The 21899-nt window shown below is 43.7% G+C and overlaps 1 protein-coding gene across 1 annotated transcript in view; it reads right to left on the bottom strand.

Annotated features, from left to right (window-relative positions):
• The window catches only part of tmem266 (transmembrane protein 266), a 29856-nt gene that overhangs the window by 7293 nt on the left and 664 nt on the right, over nt 1-21899 (bottom strand). Inside the window, exons 2-5 of the mRNA XM_053427228.1 lie at nt 21397-21437; nt 18084-18192; nt 12513-12701; nt 1346-1500 (exon numbers count right to left, since the gene is read on the bottom strand). Coding sequence (XP_053283203.1) covers nt 1346-1500; nt 12513-12701; nt 18084-18097 — 358 coding nt within the window. The 5' untranslated portion in view covers nt 18098-18192; nt 21397-21437. The remainder of the gene's footprint in view (nt 1-1345; nt 1501-12512; nt 12702-18083; nt 18193-21396; nt 21438-21899) is intronic.

The raw sequence follows: 21899 nt of genomic DNA on the forward strand, positions 1-21899 counted from the left end.
TTCTTTTTCACTTACTCTAACATTAACTTTTCCAGAAGAATAATTAATGGATCTTATTGTAAAATAAGTCATTCATATTTGGGGGAATGATATTTATGTATGTAATTTGGTTCAGATCCAAATAAGAATCGGAATTTAGTGATTTTAAATGTGGTCTTAGTGGAGGTATTTGCTGATGTTCTATTACAGTAAGAGAATTAGAGTAAAGTATGACTACTGTTCCAGCTGAGGGGTTGTAGGTACCACAACATCCCCTTACTAAGATGTTATATGAATATGAACATCTGCTTAAAGTATAGGAAGTAAAGAAATACAATAATAATAGATCATTTTTATACAGGAGTAAGAAATGATTTAATGAGGATCCCTTTAATTTGAGAGGACCCTTGAACACAAGTTGTGATTCTGAAGTTGATAAACGACCATGGAAATTTATTTTGGAAGACAAACTATGTGTCATGGAGGCATTTTCTTAATTACATCAAACAAAATTATCTCAAATTATGTGAGGACTGATATCACTTCACAAAAGTTAATATTGGCCGACAACCTGACCTGGCTAATGTATTGGTCTGGCTTGGGTATACTCTAGAATATCTATTGCCTCTGCAGAGGAGGTTGTGTTTTTGCATGTGTTTGTTTGTTGGTTTGTCTGTGAGCAGGATTATGCAAAAGCTACCCAACAGATGGCCACCAAACCAACAACATGGGAAGAGTTTAGAAAGTAACAATATAATTTTGTTGCAGATCAAGTGGTTTTTCTTTAACATTTTCACTGATTTCCAAGATAATAATTCATGGATCTTGATGAAAATGTAAATCCTAATGAATTTAAATGTGATTTCATTAGGAGATAGGAAATAGAGGTGTCTTGCCAGAATAGGTAGGCATAAATTGTTTGTTTTCATGATGGTAAAAGCTGTTTCCTGCTGTATAATAAAGCCAAGAGCATGTAAATGGTGCCTGTCTTTGATTAAAGTAGCATCTTCCACCATAAGTTTCTTTAGTCCCTCAAACATCCTTTAACGCGCTGTGAGAAAAAGTTAGTCTGTCATTTACTCCTGTTTTATTGCTGTAACCTCTGTGAGGGAATGATTTTAATGCAGCACCACTCTTGTGCTGATTAAGGTCTTGGTAAACATGCCCCTTTGTGTTAGGTCTTTGAGTCTATACATTGACCCAGCGCCTCTGTATAGCAATTAGCAAACAATTGTGCTGAGCTGGGTACTTTTCCCCCTCTTCCTCTCCAAGAATAGTATCCAGACTTTAAAGAATGAGTGGAAGAGACCACAACCACATCATCTTGGTAATCTCAGTGGACATCAGACGTGTTGCTGAGACTCACACTGCAGCAGCTTGGCGTCTATGAGCAGCTCCAGGGTCAGCAGCAGCACCACCAGGACGACGCAGGCCACCAGGAAGCAGTTGAAGCCCGCCGACAGCAGACAGACATGCCACAGCGCTGCCCTCCTCCCACAGCAAGGCTTCAGCCAGTTCGACCTGAGTGTTGGGAGGAGAGGGGTGGGAGAGAGAGAGAGAGAGAGAGAGAGAGAGCGAGAGAGAGAGAGAGAGAGGGAAAGGGGGGTTGTGGGTGGGGAGATAAACAGTGGATCTTGTTGTGGTGTTACTTTAATATGATATGCTGGTACAGAGAGCAGATCTGACAGGAAGCCTGCAAGGGCAAATCAATAAAACACAAGAAACGTCAGGATACACAAGTCGTGATGGAAGTTCAACCTTGACTGTGCCGGGTTTCCAGTCAGTGTTATGTCTGAAAAACCCTATATGGACATTAAGGCTAAAAACATGGTGTAAATGATACCGTTTTTATATTTGAGGAAGTGATCGACATTAACTTTAATTGTATTGGATTTGGCTGCAACACTGTTTACTCTTGAATCTCCAAAAGTGAGAAGACAATGATGGAATTTTTGATTTTTGGGTGAACTATCCCTTTACTATGGAGTTGGTCCCCCCTTGGCAGCTATAACAGTTTCCCCTTCTTCTGGGAAGGCTGGTGTGTCTGTGGGAGTTTTCGCCCATTCATCCAGAAGAGCATTGGTGAGGTCAGATGCTGATGTTGGACGAGAGGGCCTGGCTCGCAATCTCCGTTCTAGTTCATCTCAGAGGTGTTCGATGGGGTTGAGGTCGGGGCTCTGTGCAGACCAGTTAAACTCACCCAGCCGTGCCTTTATGGACCTTGCCTAGTGCACTGGGGCAGAATCATGCTGAAACAGAAAAGGGCCTTTCCTTAACTGATAAACTGAAGCGTTAAAATTTCCCTTCACTGGAACAAAGGGGCCTCGTCCAAGCAGGAGCAACGGGACTGAATCAAACACCCGAACTCGATGAATAAGAGGTTTTATCCGTGTGGTTTCAGCAGAGGGCACCATTCTGCATGCATCTCACAGGAAAACAGAGCTGCCATTAATTTACACCTAATTTAAAAAGCAAAGCAGAATTACACTTTCTGCTGCAGCACCAGGTATGAGGTCATTCCACGCATGGATCCACGGGTGTCACTTCTTATCTCATCTCCCTGTACAAGCATTGATTTTTGCCTTTTCTTTCCAACAGTCCTCTGAACACTGGATCATCAGGCCGTGTAATCCACTGACTCCAAGAGCCGTCACTTTGTTTGTTGTCTATTTTTGGTAACAGATTAGATGGTATCTGCTGTAATCCACATTCAAACACTAAACAATTTCTTTGTGAATCGTCACGAGATTCATATATTTACCATTATAAGACATAGTGTCACATTAATGCCAGAAATGGCATGACGTCCATACAGGACACTCTCTTTATAACACGTGTATATAACCTTTAAGCCAGTAGAGGTTATGACAGAGAGATTAGAGTCTCCTGTGCTTAATTCTCCTCCCTGCTGCTTCGCTGGGTGACAGGATGGGTCACTGGGTGGAAGTGGCTCGCTGACTGACTGGCAGGCTTCATCTGATTTTTCCATGACAGGCTGCTTTCATACCTGCGTGCCTGGTAGAGAACATCAGAGTGAAGGGCTGACGGAGGAATTTGGACCGGTCTTATTATGTGTGCTGTTATTTCCACTGGTTTAAGAAACTAATTCTTATACAAGGCAACATGTTTTCCCTTAGTCCTGAGAGTGCCGGTGTAGTGGTGTGCTCGCCCCCTGTCCAGGTAACACTGGGCCCGGAGATGTGAGTGTCAGACCTGCCTTAAATCCATCCTCACTCCCTGCTGCAAATTCCGCTAATCAGACTGTGGGACTGTCACAAAGTCCTGGGGATGTATGGTCAATAAATAATGACAAATATCCAGGAGGCGCACACACACACACACACACACACACACACACACACACACACACACACACACACACACACACACACACACACACACACACACACAGGGCTTTCCCTTCCTGTCCCAGGTTTGCATTACTTACACACTCACACTCTCTTTCAACTCTAGAAACAAAGACGCAAAGAAGGTAGGAGTAGATGTGTGTGTGTGTGTGTGTGTGTGTGTGCTGTCCTTTATAGGAGGCAACACTGAGAAAGACAGTACGCTCCCTCGGAAATAGCAGCTCTCCGTTGTCACCTGTCCCCCACAGGAGGAAATCTATTGGCAATATCTGTCAGACGACAAGAGAGGACACAATTTACTCCCTACTCTCCTCCTGCTTCAACTCACAGCGAAGGTGGCGAGCGCTGAGAGAGGAGGCGGGGGTGCAGAGCGGTTCAAAGGCAATGGGACTCATCCAAAAAGTGAACCGGAGCTGGAGCCAGAGAGGAAGGATGGCGAGTTGGAGGAGGAAGAATGAGAAAGAGAGAAGAGAGGAAGATGCTGAGTGAGTTCAACAATGATTCTGGGTTATTTTAACTTTGGTTTTTCCCATCGAGTTAGTGATAGCACTGCGCTTTGAAAGTAAAGTGCTCCATCAATCAAATGGGGCACGTGACACAAGCGATCAGTATATCATACATGATTAAGAAACTTAATTGCTAATTAGAGACTGGCAGACCAGTGCCAAAGCCCATTGGTCGCGTTATGAAACCACATTTAAATTCATTAGATCTGGATTTTTATTTGGTTCTCAAATTGCGCACATTCATTAATATAAATCCCCAATCATGCATGATGTTTCTCATCAAGATCAATGAATTATTCTCTAGGAAATCACGGAAAAGAGATGAAACCCCCCCTGTCTCACGAGGTTAAAGAAAGTGAATAAAAAAACTGGATTCTTCTGCTGATGTGGATTCCTTTTCTGGTCATGTCCCACCCCTCCAAAACATTTAATGATATCTGCTGAGTAGTTTTTGTGTAATCCTGTTAACTACCAAACAAACACAGATAAACTCAACCTCCCTGGCAGACGCAATTGAGGCTGCAACCAGTTATTATTAACTCAATTACTGGATCAGCTGTTAAGGCTGTAAATGGTCAGAATCAGGGTGAAAAACAACTTGGAAGACAAAATGTGTTGAGATGTCTTGTTTTGTGTGAGCAGCTGTCCACACAGCGAAAGCTGCTCAGTTCGTTCTTACAAGCAAGGAGCCGGAGATAAAAGTGTGTAATACTTTGGTTTAAAAGAAAATCTATATATTTGCTGAAACTAATAATTTCCCATTAGAAAAGAAAGGTGAAATTATTTCTGTCTATTATAAAAAATCTACAACTGACTTGTTTGGTGCCACTGTTTCACCTCAAAAACAATCAAAAACCTGGCTGGTTTATAACTTAGCTAATGGTCTGTTGTTTCTTGGCCAGTTGGATTGCACTGAAGTGACTGTGTTTTCAGAAGTATTACCAGCAGCATTCATTGCCAAGCTATAAAAAACCCAATATACTGATCCTATGAGGTAAAGGAGAGAGAGGTGATCTTGCTGAGCGGTGTCATTTTTGCAGAAGTCGCTGAACCTCTCACAGCTACACTTCCTCTCCATCCTTCACCAAGGTCAGCAGTGGTTGGAGCTCTGCCACGCTGTGTCGATGCTCTCCCAGAGGCCAACTGGTGCACTGGGCCCTCTGCTGCAGCCCCCTGTTCCAGCCAATGCCAGCAGATTAGGAGCTCAACACCTGGGGTGGCAAAGAGGCGGTGGAGGGTAATGGTATCATTAGTAGCCACCAGAGAGACTCTCCCCTGTGCAGCACTGGTCTGACCCCAAGGAGCAAAGTCAAAACCCTGTTTGCCAGTGGAGGAGGAGGAGAGCCAAGAAAAATAAACATTTACCTGAGGATACACCTCACACATTAGTTCAAAGATGGAAAAGAGACACCTCACTTAGCTCCAGGATTGAAGAGCATGATTTAACTCGTGCTGTGGGGAATCATAATACATTCAGACCTTTCCCATAAGCCGAGCAGAAGAAAGTATTAATTTAATAAACCTGTAAAGTAAAACCCTGTCTGGAAGCGGCGTGAATGGCAGTGATGGATCGCTCCAAGCTAAGAAACTTAATTTTAGGGAAATTACTTTAAACCTTGAACGCTGAGGACCTGAGGTATTTATGAGGAGGTCGGGCGGCTTCAGCGCTGGAGCCAAGGATGAAAATCACCTCTCTCTCTCCCAGGGTCACAGCTGGTAAGGATCGAATGGGCAATAGCTCAAGCAAGAAATGTGTATGCAAAGAAATCCTCACACACACACACAGTTACACGTGGTGTGGACATGGTTCATAAAGACATCAAGCGGCCGGAGGCTGCAGTGAGGGAAGATCGAAGTGACCCTGACAGTTCAGAGAGAGAGGAAGGGGGGGGGATTAGATCATATGAGACTGATCGATTGTGGGCTGAGATGGAAGTGATGGCATCCTGCACACGACTCCACCTGCCTCCAGTCGAAATCAACAGACAGGACAGAGCGACTGACGGGCACTGAGGAAAGTGTCTGCTCGCTCTGCTGGGGCCCATTCACACACACACACACACACACACACACACAAACACACACACACACACACACACACACACACACACACACACACACACACACACACACACACACACACATATCCAAACATTAAAGGGGGGGGGGGGGGGGATATCACGAGGAGCATCTCTTTCATTATAGTATCTCCTGTAATTGAAACAGGATGAAATACAATGTAAACTCAAGAGGTGCAAGTTAATGGAAATTAAATCACAGAGGTGGTGCTTTGTGTTTGTGTGTTTGTGAGTTAAGCAAATGGAGTGAGAGAGCGAGGGGGAGAGCGGAAAGGGGCATATTCATTCAGAAATAATGAGTCTGAAAGACTGTCAAGTTGTCTGAGCTATTGATCGTCACACGCACACAAACGCACACACGCACACACACACACACACACACACACAGAAGAAATACAAACTCTAACATCTCCTTGAAACTGCTTGTAGAGGAAAGTCTAAAATAATGTGTGTGAGCGACTTGCGTTGCCAGTCCTCTAAATAATTGATTGGAACTCTTGATAAATGTCTTGATTACACATTCACATCAGTAACACTGCTCGACCCCAAAGAAAACTCAGCACGTTATAGGCCACAGATCTGTGGCATTGGCCCCCGAACAAAACCATAAATCATGGGAAAACACATGAAGGCAGCGAGTCCGCTCTCCACATGATCAGACCAGTGCTGCTCAAAGCATTTCACTCTTACTAACATATGATTTATTGATGCAATCATTTGCTGATTCCAGCTTCTCCAATGTGAGCATGTGATGCTCTGCTTACATGTGCTCTCTGTCTTATGTGATTAGGTTTCTAGATTCTAGACCGTTGGTTAGAACAAACATGCAGTTGGATGATATCAGCAGGAATCTTCCATTTCACTTTATTTTGATCATTTTATGACTTTTTGCAGACAGGGAAGGAATTAGTTTATTGATCTACAACATAACAAATAATGGAAATTGAAAGGAACAACATACAGAGACCAAAAAAACTCATTCTCACATTTAGAGTCTCCAATTATCCCATCCCCATCTGCTTGTGTTTGGAATGGAATTTCCTGTAGAGAAACCCACACAGACAAGGGGAGAACCTGCAAACTCCACACTGAAAGACCCCCGGCCAAATCAGGATTCAAATCGTGACCTTTCTGTGGGTCGACAGTGTTAACCATTGCATCCCCGAGCATAGACATAATGTCTTTTCCATTCATTTCATTTCCATAACTTGAAAAGCTTGAGAAAGCTTATGTGTATCTAGGCACACTAATGGTGCCTTGTTGTAGATTATTTTTATTCAAAATATGATGTATTTGACATGAAGGGGATTATTTTGACAGACTATGTTCTTTTCCAGTATCAGAAAGCTCATGGATCTCATTGACTATTTAGTGACATGTACCTGATTACATGATCCATTTGTTCTTTGATAGTATAAGAGGCAGTGTCAGATACAATCCTGCAGTATTTTGATAATGATGGCACTTGACTAAGGTTTTCTGTTTCCTCTCACTTTCTCTCTGCACTGATGAAGACGCGGCCCTGTTCTCCCTCCAGTGTAAAACTACAGCCGATTCACAACAATCTGCTGAGCTCAGCAGGTTCGAGTCGGGGAAAATGGACCACGACTGTGTGCCTGCAGGCGACTGAGCTGCAAAGGTGGGAGGACTTCAACCCATTCAGGCTGTTCAATGATACAAACGCTCCCCAACTTGCTTTGTAAACTCGAAGAGGCATTTTTTCTACTTGATAGCGTTAAGATTATTGAGAAAGCACACGTTCGGCATCCTCCTATGAAAATAACAAACTGGTTAAATCTGCCGCTCCATAACCACTGCAAGTCATCTGTTATCGTGGGCAGAAAAAAAGAAAAGAAACCCAGAGAGAGGGGCACCAGCAAAGCAATAAATATGGTGAATAAAGTGAAGCTATCCTGGATAATAAATGATGCCTTGTAGAGCCGACATGTCTCATTGTCATTAATCTTCGACAGCCTCACACCCGGGGAATTAACATTTTTGTGGGAAATTAACAAATCAAATGAAGAGAAATCGATGAGAGTAAAATGAAGTATTGGCCTAGTATCTGCTGCAAATCATTTGAATGAAAATGCATGCAGCTTCCCAGTACAACCGCCCTGTTCAACTTGTCTCCAAACCCGATCGCCTGTCATCCCTTCACTCCGAGCATCGCACGCCACTTTACAACCAACAGAGGAGATTCGGAGCAGGTCTTCGACAGGGAATTGGGCCACAGATACTAAGCAAATGGAGATGGATGGGGCTCCATGTGCAAAGCAGCAGACAAGCCGTCCCTGATAAATGGGCTTTCACCAGGACACTTGATCTCTCTCGCTCTCAGCCTAAAAAGCAATCTCGCACTTTGCATGTCTGTGAATATTAACAAACCCTCAAACCCGGCACCCAAATGTCATCCATTGTGTCGCATGGTGCCAGGCCAGAGAGCCGCTTTGATGGAGAGGACTGTTCCTCTCTGTGCGTTTGAAATAGAGTCAGACGGGGGGGGGGGGGGAGAAATCCTGCTCTCTTTTTCACACATCCATCATCACGGAACAGGTGTAGTACGGCTCCGCTTCTAAATCCCCATGACATATCGCTGCTGCCAAGATTCATACTCCAGTCTGGCAAGGTCCTTCACATATATATTCTGCAGTCTAGATTTTTTCGAATTATTCCGTCTTCCTTCAACCTTGAGCATTTCCACCCGGGTTTGATTATGTGCCGGGCGACATGCTGCTGTATTAATGCACCGGGGGGGGAACGAGAAGCGGCTGGAGAACTTTATTTCACTGTGGGAGGCCTGAGCGCTGAATGGAGAGATGGAATCAATCTAACCTGACCTGCGCTTCTCTAATATGATCCAAATATGAGCAAACATGGGATCAGCAGCGGCTGTCACCATGCAATACGTCGCAGGGTTAATCCAACACATGACACTCATCAAATGAAGCCATCTCCCTGGGATCTGTAGCCATCAGCTTTCTGAATGGAAGCATGGACGAGGGTTGTCAGCTCCGTTCCTCCGTCCATCCTAGCTCTTGATCCGCTCCGCCTCCACTCTCGTCTAGTCAAAGCGGCAGGTTGACCCATATGAACCATCTGTCATATCTGCAGTGCCTCACACCTCTTCAGTCTGGGCCCTAGAGACCAGCGGCATATGCTGCTAGTGCTGCTGTGGACAGCAGGCTGATCTGGGGATGATAACCTATGACAAGTGCAGGATGTGCAGCCTGGGGTCTACAGACCGACACCAAGAGTTCTACCAAAACCAATCTCGACACACCAGCCAGTTGCTGCATCATTGTTAAAACCGGTAACACATACTTGATTCTATCTGTTACTAACTGCCTCCTTATCTTATCCAAAAAGTCACCTGAGATGTGTAAGTATTCTGAAATTACTATCAGTAATGTTATGTTTTGGTCCCTGTCTTTTTCTGGGTTACACAAGAACTTCTGACTTCCACAAAACTTGGTGGAAGGCTGGGACGTGAGCTAAGAAGGAAAACAATCAAATCGGGACAAATCTGGACAAATGGGTGGATCAAGGCTTTTTTTAAATCACTTTTTTTAAACATTGTGAGATCTTTTCACCAATAGATGGATCTTGATGAAAAAGATCGGGCACATGAAAAATATAAGTGATAACTATGAGTGTGTGAAATGTGGTTCAGCTTGACTGATTTAACGGGACCGTTGGGTCTTGATGGAGGTACAGTATGTGCTCCACTTCTGGTTGAGGATGGATAGTGACAATCACATATATCTAAGAATAATGGAGGCGAAAGAAACAATCCCTTTTACTAAACAATAGATGAAAGAGGAATCTGACCTGGTTCCACACAAAAATCTAATGGTTTCTACCTCTCAACAAATTGGACATTGTTTCTGCAGATTGTGCAAAATCCTGCCAGCAATCAAAATATCAAACAAAGAAACACTGATGAAAACACAAACACATCCCTATTAAATACCTGTTTATTCCCTATTAAAGCATGGGTTGCTACAGTATTGTTGAATAAGAAAAGGAAAAGTATGAAGTGACTTGACTTGTCACCTGCTCTCTTTCATTATATTTCCCATCTGTCTCCATTCACATGGTCAAATAAAGACATTAAATTCCCCAAAACAAAAATCTTATACTCTGAGATGAAGAAGCTGGATTTTTAAACAGAACCCACCAACACAAATGGGACAACAATTGTGAATAAATTTGGATTTGCGTAGACACCGCCCTCATCTTGGACTTTCCAGCAACTTCTGTGGGAAGATGGTGGAATCTATTAATACTTCCACCCAGCTCACCACTGCACAGGATCTGCATGTTCTGCGTGTGCCCCTTGTAGTCCGCAAGAACATCCACCTCCTACATGATCGCCCACGTCTCCTCTTAAAGAGCCACGAGAAGCTGCCGTGCAAGACACGTGCTTCCCCCGGTGCGCATGCTACTGCTCAGCCTTTACCAAACCAAACCAAACCTCATCATCAGATATGTAGGATCGGTTTAAAAGCAATGAGCCATTTTGTTTTCCCTCTCTGACCTTTGAAATAAAGTGATTCCATTCACATGAATGTTTTTCCAAACCACATTTTTGTTATCAAATTGATATCAGAATGCACCTTCTCATGGATCTACTACCACAGGACGTTATCGCATCTAGACAAGAACGTGACTCAGATATGTTGGCGTCTCTGGAATGCAAGTCATATTAGTTTCTGAAAAACGTGACGTCCTGCTAATCGGCAAAATCCAAGCACAGAGCCACTGCAACACCGGCAGGGAGGAGATGAAAGTGGGTTTACATTCTTCTGCACATTTACAAAAGGGCTAAAATTAGCCTTCAGTGTGTGGAGGAGTCTCTGTGAAGGCACATTCCAAAAACAAGGAGAAAAATGCTTTACAGAGCCGACACAGACCAGTCAGTTCACTGATCTGTCATTACGGCCTGCGATGGTCTGATGATTGCTGATGATTACTCTAATTATTTTCGCTGCATACAACACATCCCACCTTTGTGTCATTCCTCTGATGCTACACACATGAGTCACAAAGGACCTGTGACGACGTACAACAGATTTTTTTGTCTAAGGCGACGAGCGTGTGGGTATGAAACTGTGATGACAGGTGCGTCTCACGATGTCTGTGACAGGAAAATCAGGAATTCTAATCTGAAAAGCTCTGGAAATAATGTGACACTCACATAAACCAAGAGATAACTGCTTTCTTTACTCTGCTAAATATTTCGACACTTTCTGGACTCTTTCTTAAAGATGTCATTTTTCTGATCAGAACCAGTGACCCCCACTTAAATCTGCGAGACATCTTGACAATGACGGACTTTTTCACTCCACAATGCCAAATCCCAGGGCACCAGGGTGTCACATCCTGCCCTCTGCTGTGACATTGCTACTTCGGTCCTTTTTGTGATCAGGAGACTGACAAAAAATGCGATGTAGGATGAGAGAGTGGGTGTTCGGGACGGGAGCCATCTGTCCCTGCACTCTGTCCCACAGAGACGTCGGCCGGACCGGGCCACACGAGGTAAAGTCCAGCCGGACGTGGTAAGCTGACACACCAGGTCGGATGGCAAAATGCCGGATGCTCTAATTAAGCTTATGCTGTTTGTTGACTCTCTCTCTGTGTGGACTCCAGCATCTCAGCGAGCCAAAGGGTTGTGAGTCACGCTTCCTGAGTGGAGAGCCATGGACTCTGGCTACAGGGGAGCTCTGGGAGGGGTGTGTCCTGTCCTGGGAGTGTTGGGCCAATGTGGGGCGATGAGAACAACAACACAAACCCAGGACAAGCGGCCCTCGTGGTCAGGAACACAAGATGCAAGGCGCTGGCATTTCAAGAAAGCTACGGCGCTAACAACACTCCACCAGAAGTTGACACCGTGAACAGAAGCCTGTCTGCCGGTGAGAAATCGCTGTGTCATTGAACTGAAATAAGACATTGTCCATTTAAAACGGTGACACTAATATATTCATCGGCAAATATCCCCCGACTCCAGGACTCTAATATAAAATGAAGGGTGATTCAATACGTCAAGCGTAATTACCATGTGCAATAACGGGCAATGCAGAGAGTGACGGCAGAGCTATTCTCTGCCAGGGTAGATTATAGATTGTACTAATTGCAATTCTGCCTTAATTATGGATGAAGCGCTTTCAAGCAACAAGCAGAGACAATGTCTCAGGGAGCGTATCTCCAGTATCTTCGCAGCTGTGTGGGCCAACATTAGTCAATACGTCATTACACCTTCAGCTTCTTAGTATACAATTTAATCATAGAAAGATTTCATTGATAATCGCAAAATGTAATTTGTTCGCAGCTTCCTCAAAATGTGAGATCTCTGATTCCCTTCAAACCGTCAAAATGAAAGTGTAACGTTTCATGTTGTTTCAGGACAGAATCCTAAACTTCACATTCCAAATTCAACGCCTCTTTCTCTACAGTGAACACACTCAGGTTGTTTCAGGACGACCAAACCACTCATGAAAATCAGGATCATGAATTATGTTTTGTTTTTTTACAGCCTGTGGTCAAACTGTCAAGCACCAGCAGAGAGCAAATGGACATACCCGTCTCTGTTGTCCTCTTCATCTGGGTTCGAGATGAGCTGTGATCCAGCGAGGGATACGTCCAGGGCGGCCAGAGGCAAGTCCCTGTAGCCGAAGCTGACCAGTTGGACGGGGGCAATGCACTGGTTGTCCTCCTCCACCTGCTGGGAGATCACCTCCAGCTCCGAGATTCCAGCCCGTGGAGGAACCCTATGACACACACACACACAGAGCAACATTACAGTCACAATGTAGATGTGGAAGAGGTCAAAGTGAACTGTTGAGAACGCTGAAAATGCTTCAGGTAGCAAAGTGTCAAAATAACAACTGGGACTCTGCTTTTTTCTGATGAATGAAAACACGAACATGGTGGTAGTTCTTTGTTTCCAGTGTTTACTGGCTCTTACGATGAGGACAGATTCATCTGGCGAGTCGTGACAAGTGGATCTACATTTCTCACGAGCAGAGTGTGTTCCACAGTACGAATCAAACCACTATAGAACGTACAAGCCCCGCAGATTAAAAGTTTATCGATTAAAACATTACAGATACTGGTTTTAACTACAAACCGCTTCCATTATCGGACTGAAACTGTGCACCTGTTTTTCTTAAATTTAGGCGACGCTAACCCAGTTGCCAATAGTGACCTATACCCCATATCGCATCCTTCCACCAAGTTTAGTGGGAGTCTGTCCCTTACTGTTTGTGTAATCTTGCTTACAAACAAACCTCCTTGGCGGAAGTCAAAATCTATTAGTCTCGATCCATTTCGCTCAAGTCAGACATGTTATAAAGTGACCTTCTAATCTCAACATCCATCGCTCCTCTCCTGGATTGGATTGTTGTTAAAGCATAGCACATTAATTCACTGTATCAGGGGAGCCATTCAATGAAGTAGTAAAGTGAATAAATAAAATAGGATAATTAAGAGTGTTTCTATCCGACTGAATACTAAAACAAAACAGTATTTATATTTGTTAATAATAATTATCATCTCATGATCTACTGTTTATTTTTACCCCTTTTTTATTCCTCCACAGTATTTCAACTGAGGACGGCGATGTTTGGCAGAACCAGACAAAGAGTCGTTCAATCTGCCAATGAGGTCCTCAAAATTAAATATGCAGGGGTGTGTGTGTGTGTGTGTGTGTGTGTGTGCGAGTGATCCATTCGAGCTCCTCAGCCAATAGTGGACAAGGAGAAGTCACCCTGGAACAGGAGGCTCACGCAGCTTGGCAGCCGTCCCAGTGCACCCAGCGTGGAGACATCAATAACCCCGATGCTTAACGGTGGAGGAAGGCATTGATTACAAGATACCAGGGAACAAAAGCTACTGGGTTGGTAAATTCTACAACCTCTGTGTGCTGGAGGTGAAGCTGTGGGAGGAAACGGTTAGTGGGAGATCACTGAGCAGACCCACCTCCCTGGTGAATGTGATTGGGAAGAGGGCGGTCATGGAAGGAAAGTAGCTCATTGTTTTCCCTGTCTTGCTTCTTGACTAATGGCTGTTTAATAGACTGACGTGGAAGGTATTTGTTTTTCTAACAGAAAGTCGTGAATCTATACTTTCTGAACGCGAAAAATATCCAACGTAAACTCCTGTCAGGCCTGCTCCCTCCATGTGTGGTTCAGCTTGAGGGTCAAACGCCCGTGTATCAACATGCTAGCCACAAACACACAGCTGCACACACCAGTGCTATCTGTGGACTTGGCACCTCAGTCCAAACCGCAACAAGGATGCTAATCGGACGTGACAGACACAAACTGTTTAGTGCATCAAACTCACGTTTCCAGACAATCACAGAGCACAGAGAGCCATTATGTGCAGAGGCCGGCGGAGTGGCCGATTGCCATCCCGGGGGGGGGGGGGAGCGGAGGCTTCACATCTGCACACTGCACCCTTCAGCGATTCAGGCAAGGACAGCCAGTGGCATGCTACAGGCTGGGATCCTTTCAGGGGCACATGCCGTATTATCAAATGCCACGAGGAAGCAAAAAGGTTACCGGGAGCGTGCATTGCCGGGGGGGTAATCTCACACTAATACAGAGGAAGAGCTAAGGGTGACCAAGAAGCCCAAAAGGGCACCAACAGTGTCTTTTTAGTTTGCTTGGTATTGTTCCTATGGTACAGCCAAATGTTAAGAATGTCGTCCCCTAACTTCTCAAGACTGTTCATCTCCTCAGGACTCATGTTACAGTAATCATACTGTTGTTACATTTTATACTACATAAAAAGGACAAGTTTACCTATGCCAAGGAGGTTATGTTTTCATCTGTGTTTGTTTTGTTTGTTTGTTTCTTAGCTGGAATAGAGGGTGGATCCAGGATTCTTTAACGTTATGAGATATGGTATTTTTCAACATTTTCTTTGATTTCTCAGGAAATAATCTGGATCTAGTTTATTTAAACGTGGTTTCATGCGGGGCCTTGGCGGAGGTTTATGCTATATACTGTACCACTCTGGTTGGATATGTAAAGGTTAAAGATACAATATGTATGAATTTGTAGAATGTGTAACTATACATTTATAATCTGTGTTTTATGCATATAATAAATGCCAGGTCTGGGCTTCTCCAAAGGAACAGCAATCCATAGTTACTCCCCCTGCATTTCCACATCACATCCCCATAAATCACCACGCAGAGATCAATAGATAGATAAAAATATGATAGGCTGCTGAGATCGTGCCTTGGTGATGTGACCCTCCCCGGAGACAATCCACTTCAGCAACACATTTTCTGGGACCGAATGTTTTCACTTATATATTTTCTATATGAACGTCCCTCTTGGCAGGACTCAGTGGTTCCATAGATCTGGACGGAAATGAATCTCCCTTGAAATCTATTCCCATCCCCAGTTTTCTGCCGCCTTCTGTGAGAAAAGTACTCAAATACCACTCAAGCCAAATACTGCTGAACTCGACAGAAAGTATAAAAACTAATTTATATCTTTCTACTGTGAATACAAAGCCGTGCACATGAAGGAGGTTAAAATGCTGACATAGGAGACATCATAAGGGAATTTGTTCACTTCCAGGGTCGAAGCTGAAGTTTCTGTCAGGAGTGAGTCGTCTGCTTATAGTTTAGAAATATGTAGAGTAAACTTTCAATGGACAAATAGCTCTTAATAAGAAGTTTAATCAAATTAAACATTAACAACAGCTTCTGATTAACATCATGTTATGTAATTCTGATATGAAGCTGAGCAAATTGATAAGATAAAGCTTTTCTATCAAAGTGAAACAGTGTTTGACTGATGTCTGTCGCTTCATATTGTAAATCGCCGATTCAGAGCGATAGATTATCTGCTTCAGTCACTTCATTGGAGTTTAAAGTGCTGCCTCAGCATGAACTTGTGGTTTGCAGAGGGCATGGGTATCATTGTCATTCCGAGAGCTCACTGCCACAGTATTTCTGTCCTGCTGTCTGCAGCCCATCCGCTCCGACTCAGCCACTAAGTTTGGATATAAGGACACTTGGCTACTCTGTGGTGCAATTCACTGTTCTGATATCATCAGAGAAGTGGGATCAATGTGCCAAAATCGCTTAAATGGGCACCGGCAAGATTTTCCAGCAGCAGCTCGGCCACAAGCTCCTGACACGATTGCACATTTGTAGGATTGGTCCTTTTTGACAAATGTTGACAAACCCACTGCATCAGTGAAGAGAGAAACCAACTTTGAATCCATAGAATATCCATATATCGCCCAAATTAGCAAGACTAAAATAACATTAAGACATTAAGATATATTCCGAAGACATCCCAACTACAGCTGACTGGTCTACAAATCAAGCTGCCAGCATCTATTTGTGACCAACTCGGACAATGAGTGGTTCTGTCAAATAGCAATTTCATACTCAACCCGATGTCTATTCATTTCCCCTGGAGATGTAAATCTTAACAGTAATTAAAAGAACAGAAAACCACAAGGGCAATCTCATCTTTAGAAAGTTACCCATTGCAATTACTAATACTGCGGTCATGGGCACTATACTTCCAGCTTCACCCACTTGATGCACAGTTGAGTGTTGTTTTCTTTATTTTTTGATGAATTTTCTTAAATGTTGAGGAAAACAATTGAATATTACAGATTCATTCTTTAACAGACCTTTAGTGATCGATTGTAATATTCTAAAGATCAATTCATATTTGGAAAAGGACATCAATAGATAAATATATTGGAGTCAGGGATACATTTTTGAAAGTCAAACTGATTCAGTACTACTTCAAACTCCATGACACAACATAATCTTGATATAAGTTTAAACTGTGTAACGGAAATATAGTGAATGGCATTTGAAGCCTCTTAGTAGACTAGAAAATCTGCAATCAGCTTAAACCTATTGTGCAAATATAAGACAGAGAAAGGCAATTCTCAATTCCAAGAAAAATCTGATTGATGACATTATCATAGATAATAGTTCCTTTTGCAGCGGATTTCCAATCAGCGGATTTCTCTGTAGTCATCGTGCCGAGGAATTAGGAGCAACATGAAACTGGATCACGTGACTCCGAGGTTAGTTACATGTTAGCTGACCTGTTTCCAAGCCAGTGGGCTCCTCCGGGTGTGTGGTGTTTGCTCTTTGTGCACTGAATGAGAAAAAAATAAATAACGTACAAATGGCTCCACACATGAGCGAATAATAAGAGCTGGGCTTCATCAGGAAGGCTGTGTTACATTGAACTATGTGAAAAAGCTGATTGAATTTAGTTGGGTTTGAGCATCTATCTTTCCACGTTGCCTCTCTCTGTTTAAAGGGGGAGAGAGAGAGAGAGAGAGAGAGAGAGAGAGAGAGAGAGAGAGAGAGAGAGAGAGAGAGAAAGAGAGAGACGTGGGTGGGAGGTTAGGGCTGCATCAAGTCTGGGAGAGCAGGGGTGAAAATAACTCCAAAGACCTTTCCCTGCATGAGACTTTCCCCATCTGTCACTTCACAGAGTCTCAGCAGCGTTCAGCAGCATTAAATCAGCCCTTTGTACTAAAAACCACACGTTCTCTCTCTCTGATAGACATTTTAGACCCAGTGCAACCATCGGCTGCTCCGAGGCCCGGCCGGTGAATCTGTGGTGGTGGGAAGCAGCAGCACCCTGTGCCTTTAACCAGTAGATGCAGCTGACTGAACCCATTTTGCCTGCACCCCTCACTCCCCCTCCGCTCTACTCCACCTCCTCCCACTCCATTCGGTTGCCCTGCTCCCTCCCTCTTCCCTTTCTCTTAGCCCCAAACCTGGCTGTCATCAGAATGCAGGGCCTGTCTGGAGGACCTCACACAGAGTCATTATTAATAAGAGAAGATGACAAGTGAACATCCCTCCTGAATGCTAAGAGACGCCGACGGGGACTAGAGATGGCCGCTTTCTCATTCTCGGAGATGCCGGACCAGGCCGGGCCGAGCTCCGCTTTCCCCCCACTGAGCCCTGTTCAAAGTCATCCACAGGAGGTAAAGGAGAATATGGAGGTCGCGTTCTGATCGTCATATCCTGAACCACGACGAGGTGTCCTCTGCGTAAGACGTTCATAAATAGATATTTCCGATTTCACACTCTCCTGAATGTGGTTTCTAACAGGACTCTGGCGGGTGGGTGGTATACTTACTGGGAATTGCTCATGTTGAGGTCTTGTTGCAGCAAATAGACGTCCACAATAAGTGACCTCAAGTGTGAAATGTGATTTCCCCACTGCAGAGACCTGGCTCCTACCACACCTACAGAAAACACAACAGAGCAATGTCATTACAACAGGGAAAGAACATAAATGCAGTAAATCACAGGATATAATCTGTCTAGTGAGGATGAGAGATGATTGGAAGCTCTACTAATAGATCTCATTTGGAAATTGATTTGCCAACTGCTGTTTCCAAGGTCATGAACGAACTACCAGCCCCAAACTGTAGAATATATAGTTACAGTTGGGTTTTAAAACACAAATACCTGCACAATTATCAGTGTAGTATCACTTCTTGTACATCCCTCAAAGGCGCCCTGTCCTCACTTCAGCTCCATTCAAATACTTTCCTGGGGAGCACTAAACTGTAGTGGATTTTAAATCTCCTCCAATATACGCTCCGCTCTGTGAATCAGGGGCCGAGGAACATCACACCTCGTGCATAGCAAGTGCAGCAGGACGCTCCGCTCTTTGTGCCACGGGATAGAGAGCCATTTATGTCCAAGTCTGTTCGGTTAAAGCCCACTCCAGCTGCTTTGCAAGGAGCAGACATGACATGTGCGGACAGGAGAGCCACGAGCACACATCAAGCCACTGCTTCTGCATGAAGCATCCCCTTTGTGTACAGAAACACACAAGCCCCCAGTTCTCCGATGTAAACGTGACACTGACATCAGCTGTCAACGGGAGATGGCTGCATTGCATTACAGAACATTTGACTCATTTGAGGAAGTGGAAACCTGCGGACCCACACACGGGGAAGGCGAGGAGTCAGCAGCCACAGCAGAGTAATGTAGTGAAGCACGAGCAGATTAATTGCCACTCAGGATAAATCAGCCCGGGTCCTTCAAGGGCCGAGCGATACTGTTTCTCCTCAGCACCCAAAGAAAAAACATTTGATCTGGTCATCAGACAGAAAGTCAGAGAGAAAAACAGATTCACAAATTACTACTGTGAGAAATCACTGTGGGGGAGGACAGAAGGACAAGGTGGATGCTGAGTGTGTCTCACTGGATGCAAGTCTCCGCACAGCAAAGTGTTTACAGACTTGATTTAATGTCAGTAGCCTATGAGTTCTACCAGCTGGAGGTGTCACAGCTTGCTTACTTATTTTGCACCTTGGTATGCATTTTAATGGATGTTGCGTTGTATATAATCTGGACCCTCAGTCTGAATAATAAAAGTCATCATCATCCTCATCATCATCATCCTCATCATCATCATCCTCATCATCATCACTGTAAGTAAAGTGCTTCATTAGAAGAGGTGGCTGTCACCCAAAGCATCCCTTACTACTATTTAAATCCAAAAAAAATACAAATAAATACACCGTGGTCTCCTTCTCTGATTCCTGCCTCTCTGCATTCACCTCCACTAATATGCATTTGTAATCATTATCCACCATGAACATCACACTGTGCTCACACCGAGGCCACACGCTCTCTGTAAACCACCAAACATGCACCAACTTGCCCTGCGCGCTTGAAATCAGCCCCCTGCCTGGTAAAGAGATAAACACACACTAACCTTTTGGCGTTTTATTGCTCTACATTGTATAAAGTGTTGTCGTGACTCCTTTGCCCTCGCAGAGATGATGGTTATATCTCGCTCCTCGCCGCTGTTGATGATGAGGATGGTGGTGATGATGATGATGATGATGAGGAGGAGGGAGGCTGGGATCTTGCTGTGTGTAGGCTGCGATCCCCCTCAAATCTGCGTCGGCCGAGCTCCCGTATCTCCCTTCAGAAGACAGCGCACGATGAAGACCCCTACTCCGGACTGGAAGCAGCATCCTTCAGCGGAGAACACGGGGCTTGTCACCGAATCACGGAGAGAACGACATCTTCGGAGGGATGTGCATGCGGGGCTTTCCCCTCCACCACAGTCACAGCAGGGACTCCATGTGCCCGATGTTAAAAATAAGAAGAGGAGGAGGAGGAGGAGGATGAAGAGGAGGAAGAGGAGGAGGTGGAGATTCACGACCAGGAGCTGTCCAGGTGCTGGAATCGGGATTCCAGCGGCGACAGATGCGAACCGTCACCGCTGCTCAGTCCCAAAGCTGCCGGCTGGATTTACAAAACACACGCATGATACCATCACATGGATCATACATGTCGTGTGTCTCCCTGCTCAGCCATAAAAGCCTGCACACGCCCCCCTTCTCGCTCTCTCTCTCTCTCTCCCTCTCTCCTTACTGCGGTCAAGCCAGCCGACACTCGCGTCTCTGTGGTCAAATCAGCCGACACAGAAATTCTACTGCGCGCATATACTGACAATTATGGTCCACGCATCCAAAGCGTTTTTTCAAAATAAACTGTTGACATGGAGCATATACAAAATGCATAATATAAAATTAAATGGATTGGATTATATTCACAAGAAGTATATATCGTCTCACATGTCATTTTTATTAAAAGCATTTTGACTGTATCAATTTAGAGATTTTACAAAATACCAAGTAAAGTCCAACATGTGTACAATCGAATCAGTTCATTTCTGGATATTTCAAATTACTATAAAAATACTTTGCTCAATAATTCCAGAGATAGACTGATATGCCTGTGTTCAGGACCTCTCTGACTACCTACATACTGAACATCAAACATTTTTGCTGTATAGTTTAAGAGATTTTTCAAAGTAAAGTCCAACATTTTCACTGTGGAATAGATCATTTCAGGATACTTCAAAGTAGTGTAAAAATACTTTGCTCAATAAGTTCAGAGAGAAACTGATATGCCTGTGTTCGGGACTTCTCTGACTACCTACATACTGAATATTAAAAAATTTTACTGTAAAGATTTGGAGATTTTTCAAAGTAAAGTCCAACATGTGTAGAATCAAATCAGTTAATTCCTGGATATTTCAAAGTACTGTAAAAATACTTTGCTCAATAATTTCATAGAGAGACTGATATGCCTGTGTTCAGGACCCTCTGACTACCTATGTACATGAATATCAAACATATTTACTGTTTAGATTAAGATATTTTTCAAAGTAAAGTCCAACATTTTCACTGTGGAATAGATCATTTCATGATAGTTCAAAGTACTATAAAAACAATTTACTCAAGAAGTTAACCGAGAGGCTGATGTGCCTGTGTTCAGGACCTCTCTGACTACCTACATACTGAATATCAAATATATTTACTCTATAGATTAAGATATTTTACAAAGTAAAGTTCAACGTTTTCACTGTGGAATAGATCATTTCAGGATTCTTCAAAAACACTCTTGCTTAGCCTCACCTCTTGAGCTTCAGAGTTCCTCGCGATAACAACCCAACCGCCTAAAAAAGAAAAAAGACAAAACTCTAATTCTCTGACAGTGACTACAGACTCAGCTGTGAGTTCATAGACATGTACTTGTTCATGTGATATTCTCTTTGAAAATTTGAGCCGATCACTTAAGATTTAAAGAGATATATCAATTTGATATTTTTGTATAGCACCAAATAACATATATTATCTCATAATATTATATCATTGACATAACATCAAACACAGGACCAGACTCAAGAAGGGAGGCCATCTGCCTCGACCTGTCGGGTGAGAGGGGAGAGGAGGGTGGAAAACAGGGGAATGTTGAGACAGAGAGAGAGAGAGAGAGAGAGAGAGAGAGAGAGAGAGAGACACTAGATTGTTAGAATGAGGTCCTCACTAAGAAAATGCTTTACAAATAATTACCCAAATGAAACCTCTTAATAACAGAACTGAGGAGAAATACATTTAAAATGAATGTTCCAATTCCT

Source organism: Pleuronectes platessa, chromosome 7, assembly GCF_947347685.1.
Source record: "Pleuronectes platessa chromosome 7, fPlePla1.1, whole genome shotgun sequence".
Lineage (NCBI taxonomy): Eukaryota > Metazoa > Chordata > Actinopteri > Pleuronectiformes > Pleuronectidae > Pleuronectes > Pleuronectes platessa.